At 38.1% G+C, this 20,568-nt stretch overlaps 1 protein-coding gene across 1 annotated transcript in view; it reads left to right on the plus strand.

Moving 5' to 3' along the window:
* The window catches only part of RHOJ (ras homolog family member J), a 112,154-nt gene that overhangs the window by 70,398 nt on the left and 21,188 nt on the right, over nucleotides 1-20,568 (plus strand). Inside the window, exon 2 of the mRNA XM_049770489.1 lies at nucleotides 15,974-16,032. Coding sequence (XP_049626446.1) covers nucleotides 15,974-16,032 — 59 coding nt within the window. The remainder of the gene's footprint in view (nucleotides 1-15,973; nucleotides 16,033-20,568) is intronic.

Raw genomic sequence — 20,568 nt, forward strand, 5'->3', positions numbered from 1 at the left:
TTCTAGTCTTACCATATCAAAAAACCAAATATATGTATTGATCATAAGTCTCTCAGTAATAAAATGATAAAAAATTATATGATTGATAGATAGATAGATAGATAGATAGATGATAGATGATAGATAGATAGATAGATAGATAGATAGATAGATAGATAGATAGATAGATAGATAGATAGATAGATAGATGATAGATAGATAGTGTCTGAGTTTTTTTAAGAGATTTCCCACTGACTTTGCCTCTCAAATTCATCTCCTACAGGCAGGAGGTAAAATAGCTCAGGCCTCTTCTCTCTCTGGTTTCTCACAGTCTAAGTTGTCATCTTTTCTAACTCCATATCGATGCCATATTTCTTTTGTCCTAAATAAGTGATTCTTGCCTTGATTAAAACCAATAATACTCCTCCACCTTTCATAGAAGGAATCTCTGGTCAATGACAAAGATACTTTCTTTCTGACTTTTTCTTTTAGGGGAGAGGCATACCAGGATATACACATGATTGCTCTAGGATTTTGCTCAGGAATCACTCCTGGTATTGCTCAGGGTCTCAATATGGTGTTTGAAATGAAAAAGAGTTGGCCATGTGTGAAAGAAAGTAACTTATCCTAATGTTTTCTCTTCAGCTTCCAAGGCACTTTCAAGTCATGTTAGAATTTGTCATCAACTTTATTCATCAATTTCATGCTTCTATAATTGAAGTCCTATGTCCCTTACCTGCTTCGCGGCTTTAAGTTCTCACCCACAAATTTTGGGCCAAATATATCCTTGAGTTTAATGCATTATCCATTTGCCAAATGCTAGACACCTGATAAACACTAACGCTAGAACTTTAGCAAACTATATGCTTGTAGATTAAACTGTAAAATCCTACAATATAACAATTATGCTATCCAGAGGAGAAAAACAAGATAGGACTATAGAGTGAAGGAGGTTTATTATAAGGAATGGACTCAAGATATTATGAGAGCAAGAGATTATGGAGACAGAGTTCAAAATCTGCAGAATCGGACAGCAGGCTCAAGAATCAGGAAAGCAATGGTATAGATTGATTATAAAGACAATATAATCAGTAATTTCCTGTTACTGAGCAAGTTAGTCTTCTCAACCTATTTAAACTTTCAATTGATTGAAATGTTTGTCTCCTCTAAAATTACCCACACAAGCACACCCAGAAAACCTGACTCAATATTTTGGGTACCTCAGGACACAATCAAATTGACACAAAAATTAGTCATCACAATTCTTTCTAGAAATCTATGATGGAAGAAAAGAGAGCGATCTAAGTTTTCCATGATAAGGACGCCAGAGTTCTGCTACAGATAATAGATGTGTTGGTAGAACCTTCCTGCTTGTCAATACTTATATTTCCAAGAACATCCACATTCTACTCATTTCCCTTTACCCATGATCTCATGATTAATAGGACTTAGTATATATTATTTTCCACAGAAAAATACAGGTCAGACAAAGTAAAAATAACATTTTATCAGTCATCCCTCCACACAATTCTGACAGCTTTCTATTCAAAAGTCAAGCCCATTCCCAGACTCATGTGCCTTTCCTGCTACTACCAGAAAATCATGAATTTAATAGTTCTTCAAGAGAGGTTTAGATTTTCCCAGGTGGAAGATCATAAATCAAGAATGAGTCAAGTATAGAAAGAATAAAAGACTGAAAGATCTCGACTGAACAGGTCAGCTTAGGGCAGTAATGGAAGTATCATGAAAGCCCCGAGTTAGATGAAACAGCTTTGGGGAATCTAATAGCCCAAATAGCCTTTTTTTATTCTTTTCTGTGAGTAAGGGGCTCACCTGGGTGTGCTCAAGGATACTCCTAGCTCTGTGCCTAGAAAACACACCTGATGGGGCTCAGAGGACCATACATGGCGCCAGGGATCAAACCCAGCTTGACCATATGCAATTCAAATGTCTTACCTACTTTACTATCAGTCAGACCTCAACAGCCAAGTTATATAGACTAACTCTTGAAATGTGTGTTGGAGTATTGCTCATATTAACCTACCTTGCAAAGATTTATTCTGATTAAAGTAAAATAATCTTCTCTCAAATTCACCTTCCTTCCTCTTTCTCTTCTTTATACTCCTACCTAAGACTAGTCTTCAGAAAATTCACTTTTCTTTTTCCTCTTTGATATTATAATCTATACTACGCAAAGACCTCTGCTCCACTGACCCATTAGGTCCCAAATTCCTAATTTCACAAGTATAGTGTTGGTCCCAGGAAGATGATTTTATACCCTTTCAAACACACAGTGTTGGCCGCATGTCCAAGGCACAACCTCCTTTTATTTCTAACCACAAGTGATGACTCAAAAGATTTGTCATCTGATCTTTAATATTCCTTTCTACCCTTGAGTCTTTAACCATCTGACCTAATGGAGATTAGGACTTAGGATAATTATGGTGTCCTTTGCAATGAGTTAATCCAAACTTAAGTGTCTGGGGCCCAAGCAATAGCACAGTAGGTAGGGTATTCAATTTGCACATGGCCACCCATGTTCAATTCCAAGTATCCCATATGGCGCCCTGAGTATACTGGGGCAACTTTAGAACAGAGCTAGGAATAAGCCCTGAGCACTACTGGGTGTGGCCCAAAACCAAAAAATAAAAATAAAAAAGGACAAACTTGAGGGTCTATGTCTTCCAAAAGAGGCATGTGAAATTTTGAGAAATAAGTAAAACATTGATCTGTAAAATGAATGCCCACCTTATAAATGTATTGGAGATACAAGAATATTGAATATAAAGGTTTACTTTTTTCTTCCCTGTATTTTTGCATTTCCTGTCCTTTTTTCAAAGAAAGTGCTTTTGGCCTTCCAAATTCCTTTCCTTTTCATGATCAAATGAGAGCATCAAATTCTGAATTTTGTGAGAAAGAAGATTGAAATCTTTACAGAAGGTTTAAAGTAAAGAATGGAGAGTAGAGGCTTATTTCATGACTGTGCTCTTAAAGTAATGAGAAGGTTATTTTAAGAATCTGTGCTCTGGTTTATTATTTGAATTAAGCTTTAATCTTTTGCTAAAGGTTAAATGGTTAGTCAGGAATTTTGATTCCTAGTAGTAAGGCTAGAATGTGGCACTATATTAAGAATATACCACATGGTTCACTATTTATTTCTATTTTAAAGTCCTTTCAATTGTTATTTCTACTAATACGTGACAGAAAGACATTAGCAAAATGAAGAATAAGAATTCAAAGTTATGGACTGGCGAGATAGTATAAACATTAATGCACTTGCCTTGCACAGTCAACTCTGGTTTGTCCCCAGCACTGTGTATGGTCCTCTTGAGAAATGCAGGAAGAGTCCCTGACACAGAACTAGCAGTAAACCCTGAACACTGCTGGGTGTGACCCAAATTCTCTGCTCTCTCTGGATTCCACACAAAAGATTCAAAGCTACCTAAGAACATATATGGATAAAGTTCTGACAGTTTGGTGTTGATGTCAGTACTGTAACATTGCAGACCAGAGCATTAGAACCATGTGACCACAATAAAATAAAAGTTTACTTAGATATTTCAGTAAAATTGAAAAAAAATTTCAAAGCTTCAGATTGATAATTCACTGAACCAATTGATTCTGTATGCCAAGCTTTGCAATAGACCTCTTTTTAGCTTTGGGTGACAATGTCAACCATAGCTACTGATGATAACCAACATTCATTGCATCCCTTTTTTTTTTTTTTTTTAGCGTTCTATGTTTTTTATTTTCCTTTAAAAAAATGCCGTTACCATTATATACTCTTCAAGGTTAAGCAAATTATTCCACTTAACCAAGGAATAGCTATTTTGGAAGGACATTTTATTTTTTCTACTTTATAACTTCCCTTTAAAACTTTCTTTTATTTTTTATTAAATTTTTATTTTTAATTATGAGAACAAAGATGCAAAGGAAGACAATGTAAAGTTACAGTGGAAGGACAATCACCCATAAACAGAATTCTCAGTAGTCCCATTGCTGATATCTTAACTTTGAACTTTCAGCCAAAGAACATTAAGAAAAATCAAACAGAGCCCATGTACAATTACTTTGTCCCTCAAGTCCCCATATTGTAGTACATAATATTTCTTAGCAGCACACAAAGCAATCTAAAGACATAAAACTTATGTAACTCCTTAAACATTGAAAGCAAAGTACTTTTTTACATTTCCATGCACATGCATATTAGTTTAAGTTAATCTCAAAAGTTTAAGTGGGTTGCTTTTCTTAAGAATTAGAGTCAAAGGAGCACAGTAAAAATGGTGTTAGAGTGGCAATTATTGTTTGCATAGGCCCACCAAAATATGAGGGACATGGAAAGGAAAAGCACTGGCCTAAATACAAGGAGACCCTACCCCTGAAGTTTCTTGGCATAGACCAACTTTAGGCTCCAGGCAAACTAGTTTGTCCAATCCAGGTCATTGTCTGTAGTGCCAATACACTTTTATTTTTCACACAGTCTGTTGTTGGTATCATGTTTCTGTATTAAAGATCCTGGAATCTGCATAACCTACATTGCAGTCAGGATTGCATCCCTTTATTTTTTTATTGCTTTATTTAAGCACCATGTTACGAAAGTGTTCATTGTTGGGTTTCAGTCATACAATGTACACTATTCTCCACCAGTGCATCCTTCCGGCCATTGTTGTTGCCCATTTCCCTCCCACCCCACCCACCCTTGCCCCTGACTTGCTGTAAAAGGCAAGCAAATTGCTTCTCTCTCTCTTCTTTTTGACACTGCAGTTTGCACTATTGTTAATGGAGGTAACAATGCCTTGCCTGTTTGTTTTTCCACTTTTGGCTCCGAGTTCTTGTCCAGTGTGATCAGTTCTAACTATCCTTGTCCTAGTAGACCCTTGACTACTCTAGCTCCACTCACCACTCTGTGTGACAAGCTCTCTACCCTGGGCTGCACATCCTGACCTTTGTCTTTACTGTCTCTGGGTATTATTACCATTCTAATTCTTGTTTTTCTTATATCCCTCAAAGGAGTGAGATTATTCTGTCTATCCCTTTCCCTCTGGCTCATTTAGATTTTTTTAATTATGTTATTTAAGTTCCATAATTTACAACTTATTCATAATACAGTTGTTGAGTTTTTTTTACAGTTGCAAAGGAGTTCATGATTGAGTTTCAGTCAATCAATGTACAACACCCTTCACAATTGCACATTTTCCACCACCAATGTCCTCAGTTTACCTCCCCCTCTCTCCTTTCTTATACCCTCTCACCTGCTTGTGGGGAAGATATTCTCTCTCTCTCCCTCCCCCCCCCTCTCTCTCTCTTTGTCTCCTTTAAGCACCCAGTTCTTGTCCAGAGATATTATTTCCAACTATTATTGTCACAGTAGTCCCTTCTCTTTCCCTTCAATGCACTCCCCTGTTATAGGAAGCTATAAGCTTTCTACCATAGTCTGATCCTCCTGGCCCTCATCTCTATTGTCTCTGGATATTATCACCATACTATCTTTTATTATATCCCACAAATGAGTGTGATCGTCCCATGTCTCAATGTCTCTTTATTGGGACTGGCTGCCAGATACTGTACCCTATTGATGAGCTTCCCAAAAATTATACTTTAATTTTAAAATGGTTTAAGGAAAACAACAAGAGAATAATATGTGAACAAAGATATAAAGGTTATAGATTTACCTGAGACAAATTATGACAAAATTTTACCATAAAATTACACTACGTTCTTAGTACTTATTGTATTAGTGACTTAAGAAATGTTTTTTCTCAATTTTTGTACGTTCTCTTTATTTAAGTAAACAAAATTTAGAATGATTTCTTGACAGTTGTTAAGAAGTGAAAAACAAAGTCATTATCTAAACAGAAATCGTTTCTGGTTGTGGACAGTATGCTAAGACAAAATAAAAGGAGAAAATTAACAGAAACATAAAACTGTAGGCTCCTAAATAATAAATATGATGTCATAAGTGTAATCTAGGGCAACAATGCACAAAAGTAAAAAAACATAGAAAAATTGCTTGATGTGCTCCAAGTTATCTTGCAATGTTTTGGAAAAGAAGTTACTGAAAACTAAAACATATATTTTAAATCTCCACTTGGATTGTTTGTTCCACTATGCCCAGACACTATTAATAAAGGACTATATTTGGATCCAATTTACTTCTGTTACCTAGACATCTCATATGCTTCTTTCAGTTTTCAACTAATATAATTTGGCAATTTCCAGTATCCAGTATAGTTAGAGCATGATCCATCACAATCCTCTGGAAAAGTTGGACTACTCTGAAACACAGTTTGTAAATCTCCATTAGGCATTTCTATTGACTATGTGTTCGTTCTTGCTTGTAAAATATATGGGAACCAGAGGTATGGGATAGTTGGTAGGGCATTTACTTTGCACACAGCCAACCCAGGTCCAATCTCAGGTATCACAGATGGTCCCTTGAGCCTGCCAGATATGGCCCCAAACAAATACATATGGATGCATATGTGTTTATATATGTGTGTATGTATCTGATTCTACAGTTTAGAACAAATCTGGATAAGCCTAAAACAAAGTCAGAGAATGAAATTAAAAGGAATGATTTAATTAAAGTAGTGAGGGAAAGATTAGCTGATGTTTAATCCAATCTCATTTCAATGTAGCATAACAATTTAATCACCAAAATCCATAGCTGTTAAACACCAAACATCTATTTTTTTCTGATTTATATGTTCATGGTAACAACCTTAACATAGAAAAAATTTAAAGCAATTTCTGTTAAATATTGTCACACATACAATGTTCTTTTACGTCTTATCGAGGTAGCATATATACTAATCCATTAAGATTCTAACTTTCCTTTAAAAGATTACATTGCATTATTGTTCCACATTTTATGGGGACAAATCACCAATTATTGAACACACAATTTGTTTCCAGCTGTTACCTTTTATTGCTACTATTATTGCTGTTATTATTGTTATTAATAATATATTGTTAATAATTATTAGTATTATTACTGTTATTGGTAGTGAAGTCATGCATGTACATATATTAAATACATCTATAATTATTCCTAGTGATGCATTGTAGAAATAGGATTGATGAGTAAAGACAAACCCATGTTTGGCCATTTTGTTTTATTCTGGTGGGTTGTTCTCTTTTGTTTTGTTTTTGTTTTTTGGTTAAGGCATTCAAGTGTGGTGCCCAGAAGACTCATTCTAGCTATTTTATGTCAAATGGCCAATAGTTAATACAAAGGGCCAAAGATACCATATTTGGGGGCCATACAGTGCTGGGGATTATCCAGGCCCCCTGTGCAATGGTTGGTGGGGGCCTCCATGGCTGCACTGGGCTGTGGTTCTAGGAGACAGCATGGTAGGGGCCTAAACCAGTATCAGCTATGCGCAAGGCCTGTGTCTTAACCCCTGAGCTATCTATCTCTCAGCTAGCCATACTTGGGTTTATGATCTCCATTGACAAATAGCTTGCCAGAAAGCATGAATCAATCTCAATATCCTTCAGCAGTGTATGAAAGCCTGAGGTTGGTGAAAACTAGGTATAAATATATTTTTCTATTTGATAAACCAAAGAATACATATTGCATAACTTTTTTAAACTTTATTTATTGATTGATTGATTGATTTTTGGGCCACACTTAGTGGCGCTCAAGGGTTACTCCTGGCTCTGCACTCAGAAATTGCCCCTGGCAGACTAAGGGGGACCACATGGGATACCAGAAATCAAACCGGGTTCCTCTCAGGTAGGCCACATGCAAGGTAAATGCCCTACCACTGTGCTATCTTTCCATCCCTATATTTTATAACTTGAATATGTTTACTCTAATATTTATCAACCTTTATTAATAAATCATCTATATTTTATTTCTTATATTTCAGATGACCTATTATTAAGTAAGCTCTCTTATGTATCCCAAATAGTCTCTTATCAGATTAGTTTTCTGAGTCCAATATATCAATTACTTCTTTATAATTTGCCTCATTTTCTTGTATATTTTAAGTCTTATTAAATTCCAAATGGTAATCAATTTTCTAAATGCGCTATATTAAAATCTCATCTTTTTTCCATTGCCACTACTATATAACAAACCTTTACAATTTGAGCATAGGCTCTGTGAGTGAGATCTCTCTGCTATTCCATTGGGTCCTGTATTTATGCTATACTGCATTCATTAGTGCAAACTTAAAACATGGCAGCCAGAGAGATAGCACAGCGATAAGGCATTTGCCTTGTACACAGCCAATCCAGGACAGACAGTGGTTAGAATCCCAGCATCTCATAAGGTTCCCCAAGCCTGCCAGTGACAATAGCTGAGCACAGAGCCAGGAGTAAGCCCTGAGCACCCCCCAGGTGTAACCCAAAACCCAAAAATAAAATAAAAGCTAATATGTTAACATAACTATTCTGACATTTTTTTAATTATTCCTAGTCTCACCAATTTAACTTTCAAATATCTGCTATAATCCTTCTATCAATTTCCCAACTTAAAAACCCTATTAAAAGTACTTTAAACTTATTAAAGAAGGATAATTTCACATCTTTACAATCTGGAGCTTCCCACACAAGATCACGAGTTTTCTCCATTTTCTTTTTTCTATGTGACTGAGCAGAGTGCTTTCTTCTTCTTTTTTTAATAAAGGTCTTGCACATTACCCAACACTTTATCGTTTTTGTTGTTATTGTGAAAAAAAAAGATATTTTCCATCCTATTTTCTAACTAGTTATAGCTAGTACTTGATAGGATTTTTATGAACCTAATAATTCTTTGAAACTTTTGACAGGAACACACTATTCTACTTTTATCATCACCTAGATGTTTGAATTGCCTTAGTGACTATTTCTAGACAAGCAGAGAAGTGTGCTGTTACATACAGACTACCTTGTTTCTGTATTATGTGTCAGATAGAAGCCAAAAAAATTATATCTATATAGCATTGTATATATTATAACTTTTCCTCATATGTTATAAATGCTAGCATTCACAAAAACCTATCTAAAGTACATGGAATACTCTTCTCAATCATTTCCAACCAGAAACTCCTTTCAACCTTGTTTCTTTATGGGAAACTCCTGTGCCCTTGGTCAACATATAAATCTCATGTTATGTTCCCCCTCATTTTCTTGTGATCATGTTGAAATATCCTAAGGACCCATATAGTTCCCAGTTGAGAAACACTGCTCTAGGATATTCAGATTATAATTCTCATTTTCACGTAAGAAAAGTTACGTTTAAATTTTAATTGTTTGCTCTATAATACACTCTTACATTTGAGTTCTGTATAGAAAAATTTCACATTCATGATCTCTTATATTCCTCAAGTAAATGTCATCTTTCAAAGAAGATCTACTACTTATCCTTCTTAAATGCCTCCCAAAACTAAAGCGAAAATGCCAACTTTATTTTACTTCCAAAACCAGACAAGGAACAAAAGAAAACTATAGACCAACATATGTTATAAACATAGTGGTAAACTTCCTAAAGAATATCTTGGCAAGTTGAATTCAACAAAACATCAAAAGACTCATACAGTATCAAGTATAGTTATCCAAGGGATTCAACAGTGGTTCAACAGACACAAATCAATTAACATGATATATTAACAAAGGGAAAAATTAAAGCTGTAATTTATCACATCAATAGATACATAAAAGGTATTTGACAGATTTTAACAAATTCTGTTTGTCAGTAAGAAAATTAAGGCACTTTTTTTAAAATAAGCTTTCTACCATGTGCTCAAATTCACACTGTTTGTTTACAAGTGAATCCAGTGCCTGAACCAGTACTTCTGCCACCAAATATAAACAGTACAACCTTGTGTAACTCCAAACCAAATCCCCTGTCACAACAGGCATAACTACAGAAATAACTACAGAAGGGAAATATCACCCAGGATGAAACATGTGGATGTTACTCTATTCTAATGTGTCTTTTTTTTTTTTTTGCTTTGCTTTTTTTGCTTTTTGGGGCCACACTCGGTGATGCTCAGGGGTTACTCCTGGCTATGTGCTCAGAAACTGCTCCTGGCTTGGGGACCATATGGGATGCCAGGGGGTCAAACCATAGTTTATCCTAGGTTAGTGCTTGCGAGGCAAATGTCCTACCGCTTGCACCACCGCTCTAGCCCTCTAATGTGTTTTTCTTTACCATAGAATAAATTTACAAACCTAGTAAAAGCAAGCCCTCATCTTAAGGTCCTAAAACATTCTCAGAAATATTATTTAATTTTTCCTTCAGCTATAGAAACTGAACCTATGACAACCTATCAAATAAGAGACTTTCCCAGATTTTATTTCATACACACACACACCACACACACACATACACACACACACACACACACACACACACTTCTGCTCCAGAAACATGACATATTCTTTGCTGAAAAAGAAAACAAGCTGACTGTAGTGAGCTGGGATAGATGAATAAGAAGGGATTCAAGGCTCACTAAGAGAAATAGCGTGTGTCTGTCAGATGAAGACCTGCAAGGAAGGCATTCACACCACTCATTTTAATGGAAATGTATCATTTATTTCTAGCTTATATTGCTTTATTTGAAGGTCAGGAGAATCTTATCCCTGTTGCTTCCAAACTGTTCTCATAAAAAGGATTGCATATGGCTTGAACCATATCACAAATATGCATAAGCAGCCTCTAAGAATGGACACTGAAGGGGCCGGAACTGTGGCGCAGCGGTAGGTCATTTGCCTTGCATGTGCTAACCTAGAACGAACCTTGGTTTGATCACCTGGATTCCCATGCGGTCCCCCAGGCCAGGAGCAATTTCTGAGCACCAAGCCAGGAGTAACTCCTGAGCATCACTGGGTGTGGCCCAAGAAGCAAAAACAAAAACAAAAACTGGGCACTGAAGCTGGCTGAGTCATTGTCTCAGAAAGGATCTTGTAAAATGAAAGAAGACGAGGACATGAGTCCAGTTCAGAGAGGAAAAGGCAGAGGATACTGTGGGAGACATCCACTCAGCAAGCCAAGGAAGAACAGAACTGTGATTCTTTTTAACTCTGCATCATACTGTTATGATGATTACCACAAAATTTTTAACAGCCTAAGAGGAGCTTCTTTTGCTCAATTTTCAGATGGGAGAAAGGCCCATAGTTTATCCCCATTTCATTCAGTAAGTAGCAAAGCACAGACAATAAGCATTGAGATATTAAGAAAAAAGTATCCAGAACTTCAATATGAATCCAGGAGAATGTGATAAGTCCTTTCATGCTGAGGTAGTACTGAAAATCATTCCCCGCCACATACAGTAATATACATCTTTTTTTCTCTATTATCTAAACATTTAGACTTTCTGAGATTGTCCATTAACTTACAAATCTTGTTGAAAAGATAAAACTTAAAATTTTATAAATGTTCTATTTCTTGTCTCTGTATAGTCTAATATTTCTTTATCCCAAACAGTGCCTTTATGGAACTATTTCTTTACTATTTATTTACTCATTAGTCAGATTTGCCTCACTTTAATCAAATAGGGTACCCTAAGCATGAGATTCAGACATAAAATATGGCTATGTGGAAGGATACCACCTAAAGGCTCCCTTCTAACAGAAATTTCCATCATGGAAATTCTGGATATTCTATTCCTCATAGTAACTTCAAAAGACCACTATTAAAAACTGGGACAGCCAGCCTACTTCCAAGTAAGAAAGGGGCTTGAACCAAGTTCTTCATGCCACTAATGAGTTGGACTTCGGCCTCAGCTGGTTTATAGGAACTGATCAGCAAATCCTTGCTATAATTTACAAACAATCCAGATCTGTGGGATTAAAATATTGAACAGAATAGGCTTTGTCTTTGCCTGAGACATTTTCTCTCTGAATGAAACTGTCCCTCAAAGGAACAATCCCATGACTTTATTAGGTCTCAGACTTCCTTACTCGTCTCTCCAACTCACAAAATGGGCCTCTCCCATTTGTACAACAAAGAAATGGGAAGATTGTAAGCAGGCTATGTACAAGGTTTCCATTTTAGAGGCTGAAGAAGATAGGACAGCGGGTAAGGCAGTAGCCTTGCATGGGTCACCAAGGCCCAATTCCCGGCATCCCATATGGTCTCCCAAGCATTGCCAGGAATAATTCCAGAGTGCAGAGTCAGTAGTAACCCCCTAAGCACTGCCATATGGCAGAAAGACAAAAAAAAAAGAAAAGAAAAGAAAAGAAAAGAAAAGAAAAGAAAAGAAAAGAAAAGAAAAGAAAAAAAGAAATTTCTACAATCTTAACAGGTCACTGACTACTCAGACTTTATTGAGAAAATTATAGAGCCATTAGCGGGTCTTCTGACTTACTCTCTCTGAAGACCTCTGTAAGCTCAGGAAACAACATTAATAGCTCCAAGAATAGAAAATGGTCTGGAATTTTCGCCTGTACATTGTCTGGCAGGCATATTTGCTGGCTACAGGAGCTTCCCAACAATTAGTGTCTTACCAAAGAACCTCAAACTGTAACTCAGCATATTTTTCAGGGCAGCTTTCTTCTGCCTGTTTTACTGGACTGTGTACTCAGCATTTACCAGGAATACCAGTCTGTGATGCTTATGAAGAGAGATAAGTCCAAAGATCCTGTCTTCCTATTCAAGAGGAGATATAAGATTAAAAAAAGATCTAAATATATTCATTTAGGGAGAAGGGTGACTAACTAGTCACAATGCTAAGCATCTACTATGTGTCCATTGATAAGCACCCAGTATTCAGTGGTCATGGGTGGTGCTGGCTTCGAAGTGTGACGTGACCTTCACAAGGACCCCTCAGACATGAATAGAGAAGAAAAGATTTGAAGGAGAACCAACTGGCTTAGAAGACCCTGCTCTAGCAAACCCCCCCCTCCCCCGTGCTGTTGCGACTCATTTGTTTCCAAATTGAGGAGCCTCACAGGACTCAGATTGGCAAGCAATGAGGCACCCAGTGCTAGTCCAAGATAAGGACTCACAAAACCATTTTTTGGTACTTGCTACAAAATGTGATTAAATGCTTGGGTTTGTCTCTGGCCATCACTTGATATATTTTGGCATCAACTGAGCCATCCACTTGCCTTCTGACAAAATGGCAGCTTAAGCAGAGAGAATAAAAATAATTTCTAGAGAATGGGGATATGAACTCTCCCCCTTCTTGTGGATTTTTCCAGCAGTGTTTCTGCACTACAGAGTAGAAAGTCACTCCACTTAGGGACAAAGGTTATAGCTAGGGGGTTTGTTCCCAAATTCTGTGCATTGCCAGAAAACCAGCGAACTCTGAGGAAGGAAAAAATGGAGGAAAAAAAAGAAGGCTGCCAGATTTAGCCTCACTTCAAGGTCTAACCCCCTGAACTTGCCTCAGGCCTAGTGGAATTCCCTCCTCACTCCAGTCCATTCAAGCCGATGAGGGACAAAGACAGCTCTAAGAAAAGGCAGGCTGGAAGGAATGATTATTCTCTGAGAAAACCCAAGCAGAAGCTTAAGGGCTCCAGTGATAAAAGTGAGAGCCATTGCTTAGAAATATTTACAAAGTCCAGAGGGACTGCAAGGATTACTTATTTTAAATACTGGCTCCACAGATTGCCCTGGGCCTGTAGGGGGTGGGACAAGCCTAGAGGGAACAGCTGTTCCTGACCCACATACTGGGCTGACTGGAAGCAGGAAATTCCATGTTGTAATGGCTGGAGTTCTTTCCTTCATTCTTGGTCTATGAGGAGGTTGTGTATCGGTCATTAAAGAAATCCTTTAGGCAGATGTCAGAAACATCTGTCTGAGCTCAGAAAGAGGGAAGGGGACCAAGAGCTTTAGGCCACAGTCCCAACTTTCTTCCCATTGCAAGCCTGACATGTGAAAGAAATAAAAATAATTTTTGTGGTCCTCTGCTGTCAGCATTGGCCCCGGGTTTTGATACAAAGTGAGAAATACCTTTAAAGCTTAGCTAGAGTGACTTCAGTTGAGTTATCAAATTGAATACAAGCATTATCTAAGCAGATAAAAATCGTTCCTAATGTTTGTCAAGGTTGTGCATCTTAGGAAGTGCTTTTCAAAGAACTAGCCATTAACTAGCTTGCCTACATGTAGGTCATGAACCTGAACACAAATGAAAGTGAAATGAGTCTGCAATCAGTCAGAGGAGCAGACTAAAGGATTTTGCTGGCATGTTAAAGGTATGGTTAAGACTAATCCATGGTAGGAACCTTGTCACAGAGGGGATAGAGTACAGTTATGACAATGATAGCTGGATCACTCTGGACAGGGTGCTGAAGGGAGGTAAAATAATGTGTATAAATCCCCTTAAGCATCAACAGTGCTTGAAGAGAAAAAAGAGAGAGAGAAGGAGATCAGAAAAATGTCTGCCGTAGAGGCATACTAGGTGCATTTGAGGGAACGGGAGAGAAACTGGAGATATTGGTGGTGGAAAATGTTCTCTGCTGAAGCGATGAGTGTTGGAACATTGTATGACTGAAATTCAATCATGAACAACTTTGTAATTGTGTATCACCTGGTGATTCAAGTAAAACATTCATTAAGAAAATAAAATTTGGGGAGCCAGCGAGGTGGCGCTAGAGGTAAGGTGTTTGCCTTGCAAGCGCTAGCCAAGGAAGGACCACGGTTCGATCCCCCAGCGTCCCATATGGTCCCCCCAAGCCAGGGGTGATTTCTGAGCGCTTAGCCAGGAGTAACCCCTGAGCATCAAATAGGTGTGGCCCGAAAAACCAAAAAAAAAAGAAAAGAAAATTTTACTCAAAAAATAAAAATAAAAAATAAAGGCATGGTTATAAAAGGTTGCTATTCTGTTTATCCTTTCTTTTCTGCACAGCTAATGGTAGGAGAAATTTTTAAAAAATCATCTCTCTAGTACATTTGCACATTTTTATCAGTGGGGAAGGGGAATCCTATTCTCTTTCCTATTTTACTTCCCTTTTTCCAAAAGGGAATATCTTTGGGGGAAATTTAAATTTGCTCTTCCTGTTCACTAGGAGAATCATATTACTTTTGCATTTGAGCTGTTCAGTTTCAGTTTAGTTTCAAGTTGAGACTTTATTTCTTTTCCAGACATGTACAAAGTGTTTGGGATCCCGTTATTACTTCTCACTTTCCGGTACAATTGCTTGGTAAAACAGTGAGCCTGCTGAGTAAATCAAACTCTCTCCTTTTCACTCGCAATATATCCGTTAGGCATGTGAAATCAGACCTGTGCCATATCTCCTGCAGCAACTGCTTCAAAACTATAACGAATCGGCCAAACTAAATCACTAGTTTAAAAAAAAATTTTTTGAATGTTCAAAACAAGAATATTTCATTTTTTGTGTATCTTTATTTAACCACCATGATTGCAAGCATGTCTGTAGTTGGGTTTTAGGCATATTTAATTTAAAAAAAAATAGGTGATAAATCCATTTTAATCTTATTAGCTTTGTCTTACAAATATAAATATGAAGATAGGAATAATCTTTATTTTCTATGTTTGATGAAGATTGCTAAGGCAAAAATAATTACAGAGATTTCATTGTCTTGTTTGCTTATTTTCTGTTTTGGGGGGCCACCCGGTAGTGTGGATGGAACCTTGGTCAACTGTATATAAGGCAAAAGCCCTACCCACTGAGCTATTGCTCTGGCCTCAGAGCAGTTATTCCTAACAGAGGGCATTAAATGAGTAGTTCTATATTCTGACAGATTGCTAACAAAAGAAGAAAGCCATCTAACCAAGAAAGAAGCCCAGCGTGCTTTTCCTTCTGGAGTTTGATGCTACAGGGGCCTAATAAGTCAGTGAACAGTCTATGGAGCACCTTAATGCACCAATAATGTTCATCTTAATGAGAAAATGCGGTCTTGGCTCAGCCCATCTGTTCTCACGACAGCCCAAGGTTGCCTTTCATTTGGAAACCAGGCTGTTGACTCGGTTGAAGATACACAAGTGTTTAGCATATGCTTCTTCCTGATGCCCAGGGACATGTTGGCATGGAGAAATGTGAAACCTACTGATTGAAGCTTGCCTTAATGTACTCTCTTTTTCCTCTTCTCCCCTAGTTACTGTGACTGTGGGAGGCAAACAGCATTTGCTTGGACTGTATGACACTGCAGGACAGGTACATTTTCATTATCTTGATTCATTGAAGATTTTGGAAGGGGAAAAATATGATCCATTTGGCTAAGCATGGGACTACTAGTACCTAGAGTATCTCTTTTGATCATTTGGGCAATTTATTATCTATCTCAATGATGACTAAAGGCACATTCTAGATATCTCTAAATTGTTTATAATTACCAAATACAAAATCATTATTTTATTCAAAGATAAGTGGATGATGAATCATTTGCTGGTGACTATTCATAATTAAAGTAGTATATTTGGTCAAGAATGTCCATTTCTTTCTACCATTACCAATTCTAGATTTCAGGTTACAGAATTTATTTCATAAGTTTTGTTTCTCCGGTTACTGTTGATGTTGTATTCTTTTCCCACTCTTTCTTTGAAATATACTGTGAAAAGATGCAATACATCATGGATGGGTAGTATAAGGGGTGGGAGAAAGATGAAGTGTCAGAAGAGGAGCTGAAAGAAATAGTGCAAAGCTTAAGATATATCTTGTATACAAACAACCCCAGTTTGACATGTAGCACTGTGTATGGGTTTATAAACACTGCTCAGCGGACCACTGAATGCAAAAATCAGGAGTAAGCCCTATGAACAGCTGAATGTGACCCCTCCCTTAAAAAAAAGTCTTAGTGTTGCAAAGAATGCCAGAATCTTGAGTGTTTCCAAAATTATAGGTCAACCTTTGAAAAATTGGGTATTAAGCCTGATTTCACTAAAATTATGGAAATGTTCTCTGTCAGAAAGGCTTCTTCAGTTGGGGAACCTGGCCTGCCCATAACGGAAGGCAATGAACCAGAACTCTCCACGCTGAGTCAGTTTGGCACAGCAAAAGGCAAGCTGAGTTTTCTTTCTCTGCATCTGATGCCACAACAATGAAAAGTCTCTGACATCACAAGCTCATGGATTGAGAGAAAATGGTTAAATGATTGATGGCTGTGGCCCAATTTTTTGGATAGAACTTTTATTTCCATATGTCTTGTTTTGATTTATCGAGGTCAAAATCAGTGGGTTGTTCGGTTTGTCTAAATTCATATTTCTTAAGTTCTTTGGAGTAAACATTTGCCCGTGATCTTTCCCGCTGTGAGTTTCCTGGTGATTGTTATTTGTAGTTATGCATTTGTTGAGGCTTCTTTTTTGCCCACAACTATCTAGGGACTATGTCTTTTTGCCCAACTTGAAAGCTATATCCTAGGAAAAAAAATAACAAATGAAATTCTGTGCACTTTCGCAAGGAGCATTGTATAAATGGCTGTGCCACATCAAAGACTGTGGTTGACAGGCCTGGTTGGAAGAACCTGTGAAAACTAGCCCCAGACTCAAGGCTTCTATGAGCATCAGTTTCCCTTCACAGACACAGGGTTGCTTTGGTCAACTAAAGTCAGGAACTGGTGGGGGATGGATGGGGAGGCTGATCTCGCACATGTATACCGAGATGCATGACTAGAAAAGGATGCACTCAAACTGCCTGAATGGAAAAATCATTTGATTCCTCAGAACTGAGAGACAAAGGCCAAAGTACAGTTTATAAATGGTGCCCAAACATCCAAAAGAATTCCAGTCACAGAGGTGCAAAGGTCTGAGAGGTGGTGGGCTTGTCTGCTCTCATCCCATTCCCGGTCATGAGCAAGTCCCCATTTATCAGGAACACATAGTCTACAAGGCAGAAGTTAACAGCTGCCCCATGGTCAATTTTATGACTTTGGTTCCCTTTAAAGAGTTCAATACTGAAAGGATTATTGTCTGGCTCTAAAATCTCAGTTTCCCTTGCCTTCTAAAAATCTCTCAGAATTCCTCAGGTCAATTCCATTTTTCCCTCCTCTACTGAAGACAGTTGTTAGCTTCTGGGCACTAATGGCCCTAAGAGCCACCTCTCCAATCCTCTATTTCATTTTAAACTCAGTAAAATGCTTTTAAAACTCTTTGTAGAGTTTAATTATTCTGTCCCACTTCTCTTTCCCTTTCAGTTAAAAATTTTAGATAGACTGGTATAGGAGTTGAAGTTCTAAGGGAATGTAAAAATACTTTAAACTTTCAAATTAAAGAATGAGAATGACCCAAACCTGAGGAAAAGCTCAGTGGTGAGCTTATATAAATAAAATATTTTTATTATTGTGTGATAATTATTTCAACTTAATTTACACTTTAATGTCTTCTTCCACCTACTAATGACGGCCAAAGTTCATAGGGGAGAGAAAAGTGGGAAATGGAGAAGACCAGAATGCCTCTTTTTTGGGGGTTTGATTGTTTGTTTGAGGGCTGGCAGTGCTCAGGGGCTCTGCACTAAGAAATTACTCCTGGCAGGCTTGGGGGACCATATGGAATGCCGAAGATCAAACCCGGGTCCATTCTGGTCAGCCACATGCAAGGCAAACACCATACTGTTGTGCTATCTCTCCACTCCCAGAATGCCTCTTCATTCTCCTCCACCTGAAAATCTGTAATTTAATTCTTCAAAGATGAGACCAAGGAAGCCTAAAAAAAAAAACTGAAGCAATTAAGAAGTTTGAGATTAGCTGCAGGAGAGAATTTTCCAAAGTAAGGCATTGTTAAATGTGGGGATACTGTACTTCTAGGATGAACTTGCATCAGAATTACCTGTAAACCAACTTACAATTCAGCTGTCAGCCTCTGATTTTCTGACTCTACAGGTGTATGATGGGACCAAAAAGTGGCATTTCTAACGAGTTTCCTGGTGATATTGCTGCTAGGACCCAACCTTTGAGAACCATTCTTCTCTGCTGGTTGACCTGGAAATGTGATCCTTTGAGAGAAACACTGACACCACCAGGGAACTTGTTAAAAGTGCAGAATCTCAGATCTCCAGACTGCTGAATCTGAAAATTCTTTCCTTAAATCCCTAGGTGATGCACATTAAAATTTGAGAAGCAACTGCTCAAGACGTCTTTGGTGGTTGACACATTGCTTCTAAAAATAAGAGAATGTAGTACAAAATAACTAATGCCTGCGTTGATCCCCATGGCTCTGCCATGCTGCCAGCCAGGCTTTGAAATGAATTTGTCCCAAAATTTTCACTGCCTGTTTCAGGTTGAGTAAACCACCCTCTTAGTTATATTCCAGTTATTGTGACACAGTTAGGCGATTCAAATAAAGGGTGGCCAAGGAATGATACAATAAAAACTAAAACTTTTGAAATTGATCCAGTAATCCTGAATCCAAAATTGTTATGAAAAAAAAAGATTGACACTCTAGATCAAATACTTTATTGTTGCAGAGGTCACATAGCTAAAGAACATTAATAATTAATTCCAAAATATTCATTTGACCGTAACTACTAATAGGAAAGAGAAGTCATCTCCGAGACGCAATCGTCTCAACTATAGAGAGAAATGATATCTCAGAATCTTGCTCAAGAGTTGGATCTGGTGGCTATAAATAATTAGACTTATTTTTACGTAAATAAACCAAAACGCTATCCCCCCACCTCCTTAACTACAGCTAACCGCAGCTCAGAATTAACTAGAAATAACCTCCCGAAACATGTTGGGAAAGACAGAGTCACACATTTCAGTGTTCAGAACTCATTATTTCTACCCTTCAGATCAGTCCTGGACACAAATCATTTGACCTGGTGTCCCCCATGTTGCAGCACTTTGTGGGCCTCAGAAACGATGCTGTCCCACAAGCCCAGCCTTAGAGACACCCACGCTTACTCCCTCCACAAGCTAGACACACATTTGAGGAAGTCAGTTTATGGTGAACTTCATGGCCTACCCTACCTGCACATGGCAGCTCCTGTTACATTTGAGCCCCATCACCACCAAACCAAACCACTGAAACGAACTGACTTTGAGTAGAATCTCTTTGAATCTCTTTGAGTCTTCAGAATTCTGGTTCATCCATTAGGTTAAAATCCCAAACATGAGGTTAAGCGGAGAAGTGAGGGGCTTTGGGGGTACAACTACGCATTACATTCAGCTTTCAGTTTGCACTGAGAAGCAAGGAAACCAGCCCTGTAAGCCAAATCCACTTAGGTCATGCTAACTTGTGGCACTTGGCATCTGCCCCTTGTTGTCGATTACTGAAAGTCTTTCTAGAGCTCAGCTCTTTGGCGAGGCTACAGAGAGCCCCGAGAGTCAACTTTTCCATAACGCACAAGCAGTCCAGTTTGTTTAGAGGGCCTCAGGCAACCCAGAGGACAGCAGGATGCCGGGGCGGGGACGCAACAGCACGGCCTGGCCAGTAGCCAACTGAGGAAATCCAAGCTGAGAGCAGCTTCTTTCCCAGGCCGTGGCTTAAAGCCAGTTGCTTTCCCATGCCACTGTTGTTGCTACCTAGCACAGAGCCAGCCATCACACTAAGATGCCTTTGCCACCTCCTCTCACCACCTACACCCACGCAATGTGGGCAGAGCTCTGCTCCAGTTGTCACCTTTCAGGCCCAAATCCAAGACCAACACGTCTCTGAGATGGTGTTAGCAGAAGATGCAGTTAGAAAGGAAGAAAAAAATCTCCTGGTATCAGGGTCCTGCTTTTTATTTTTTTAGCAAAGTAAACCCCTAAATTTA

The sequence above is a fragment of the Suncus etruscus genome, chromosome 3, assembly GCF_024139225.1.
Source record: "Suncus etruscus isolate mSunEtr1 chromosome 3, mSunEtr1.pri.cur, whole genome shotgun sequence".
NCBI lineage: Eukaryota > Metazoa > Chordata > Mammalia > Eulipotyphla > Soricidae > Suncus > Suncus etruscus.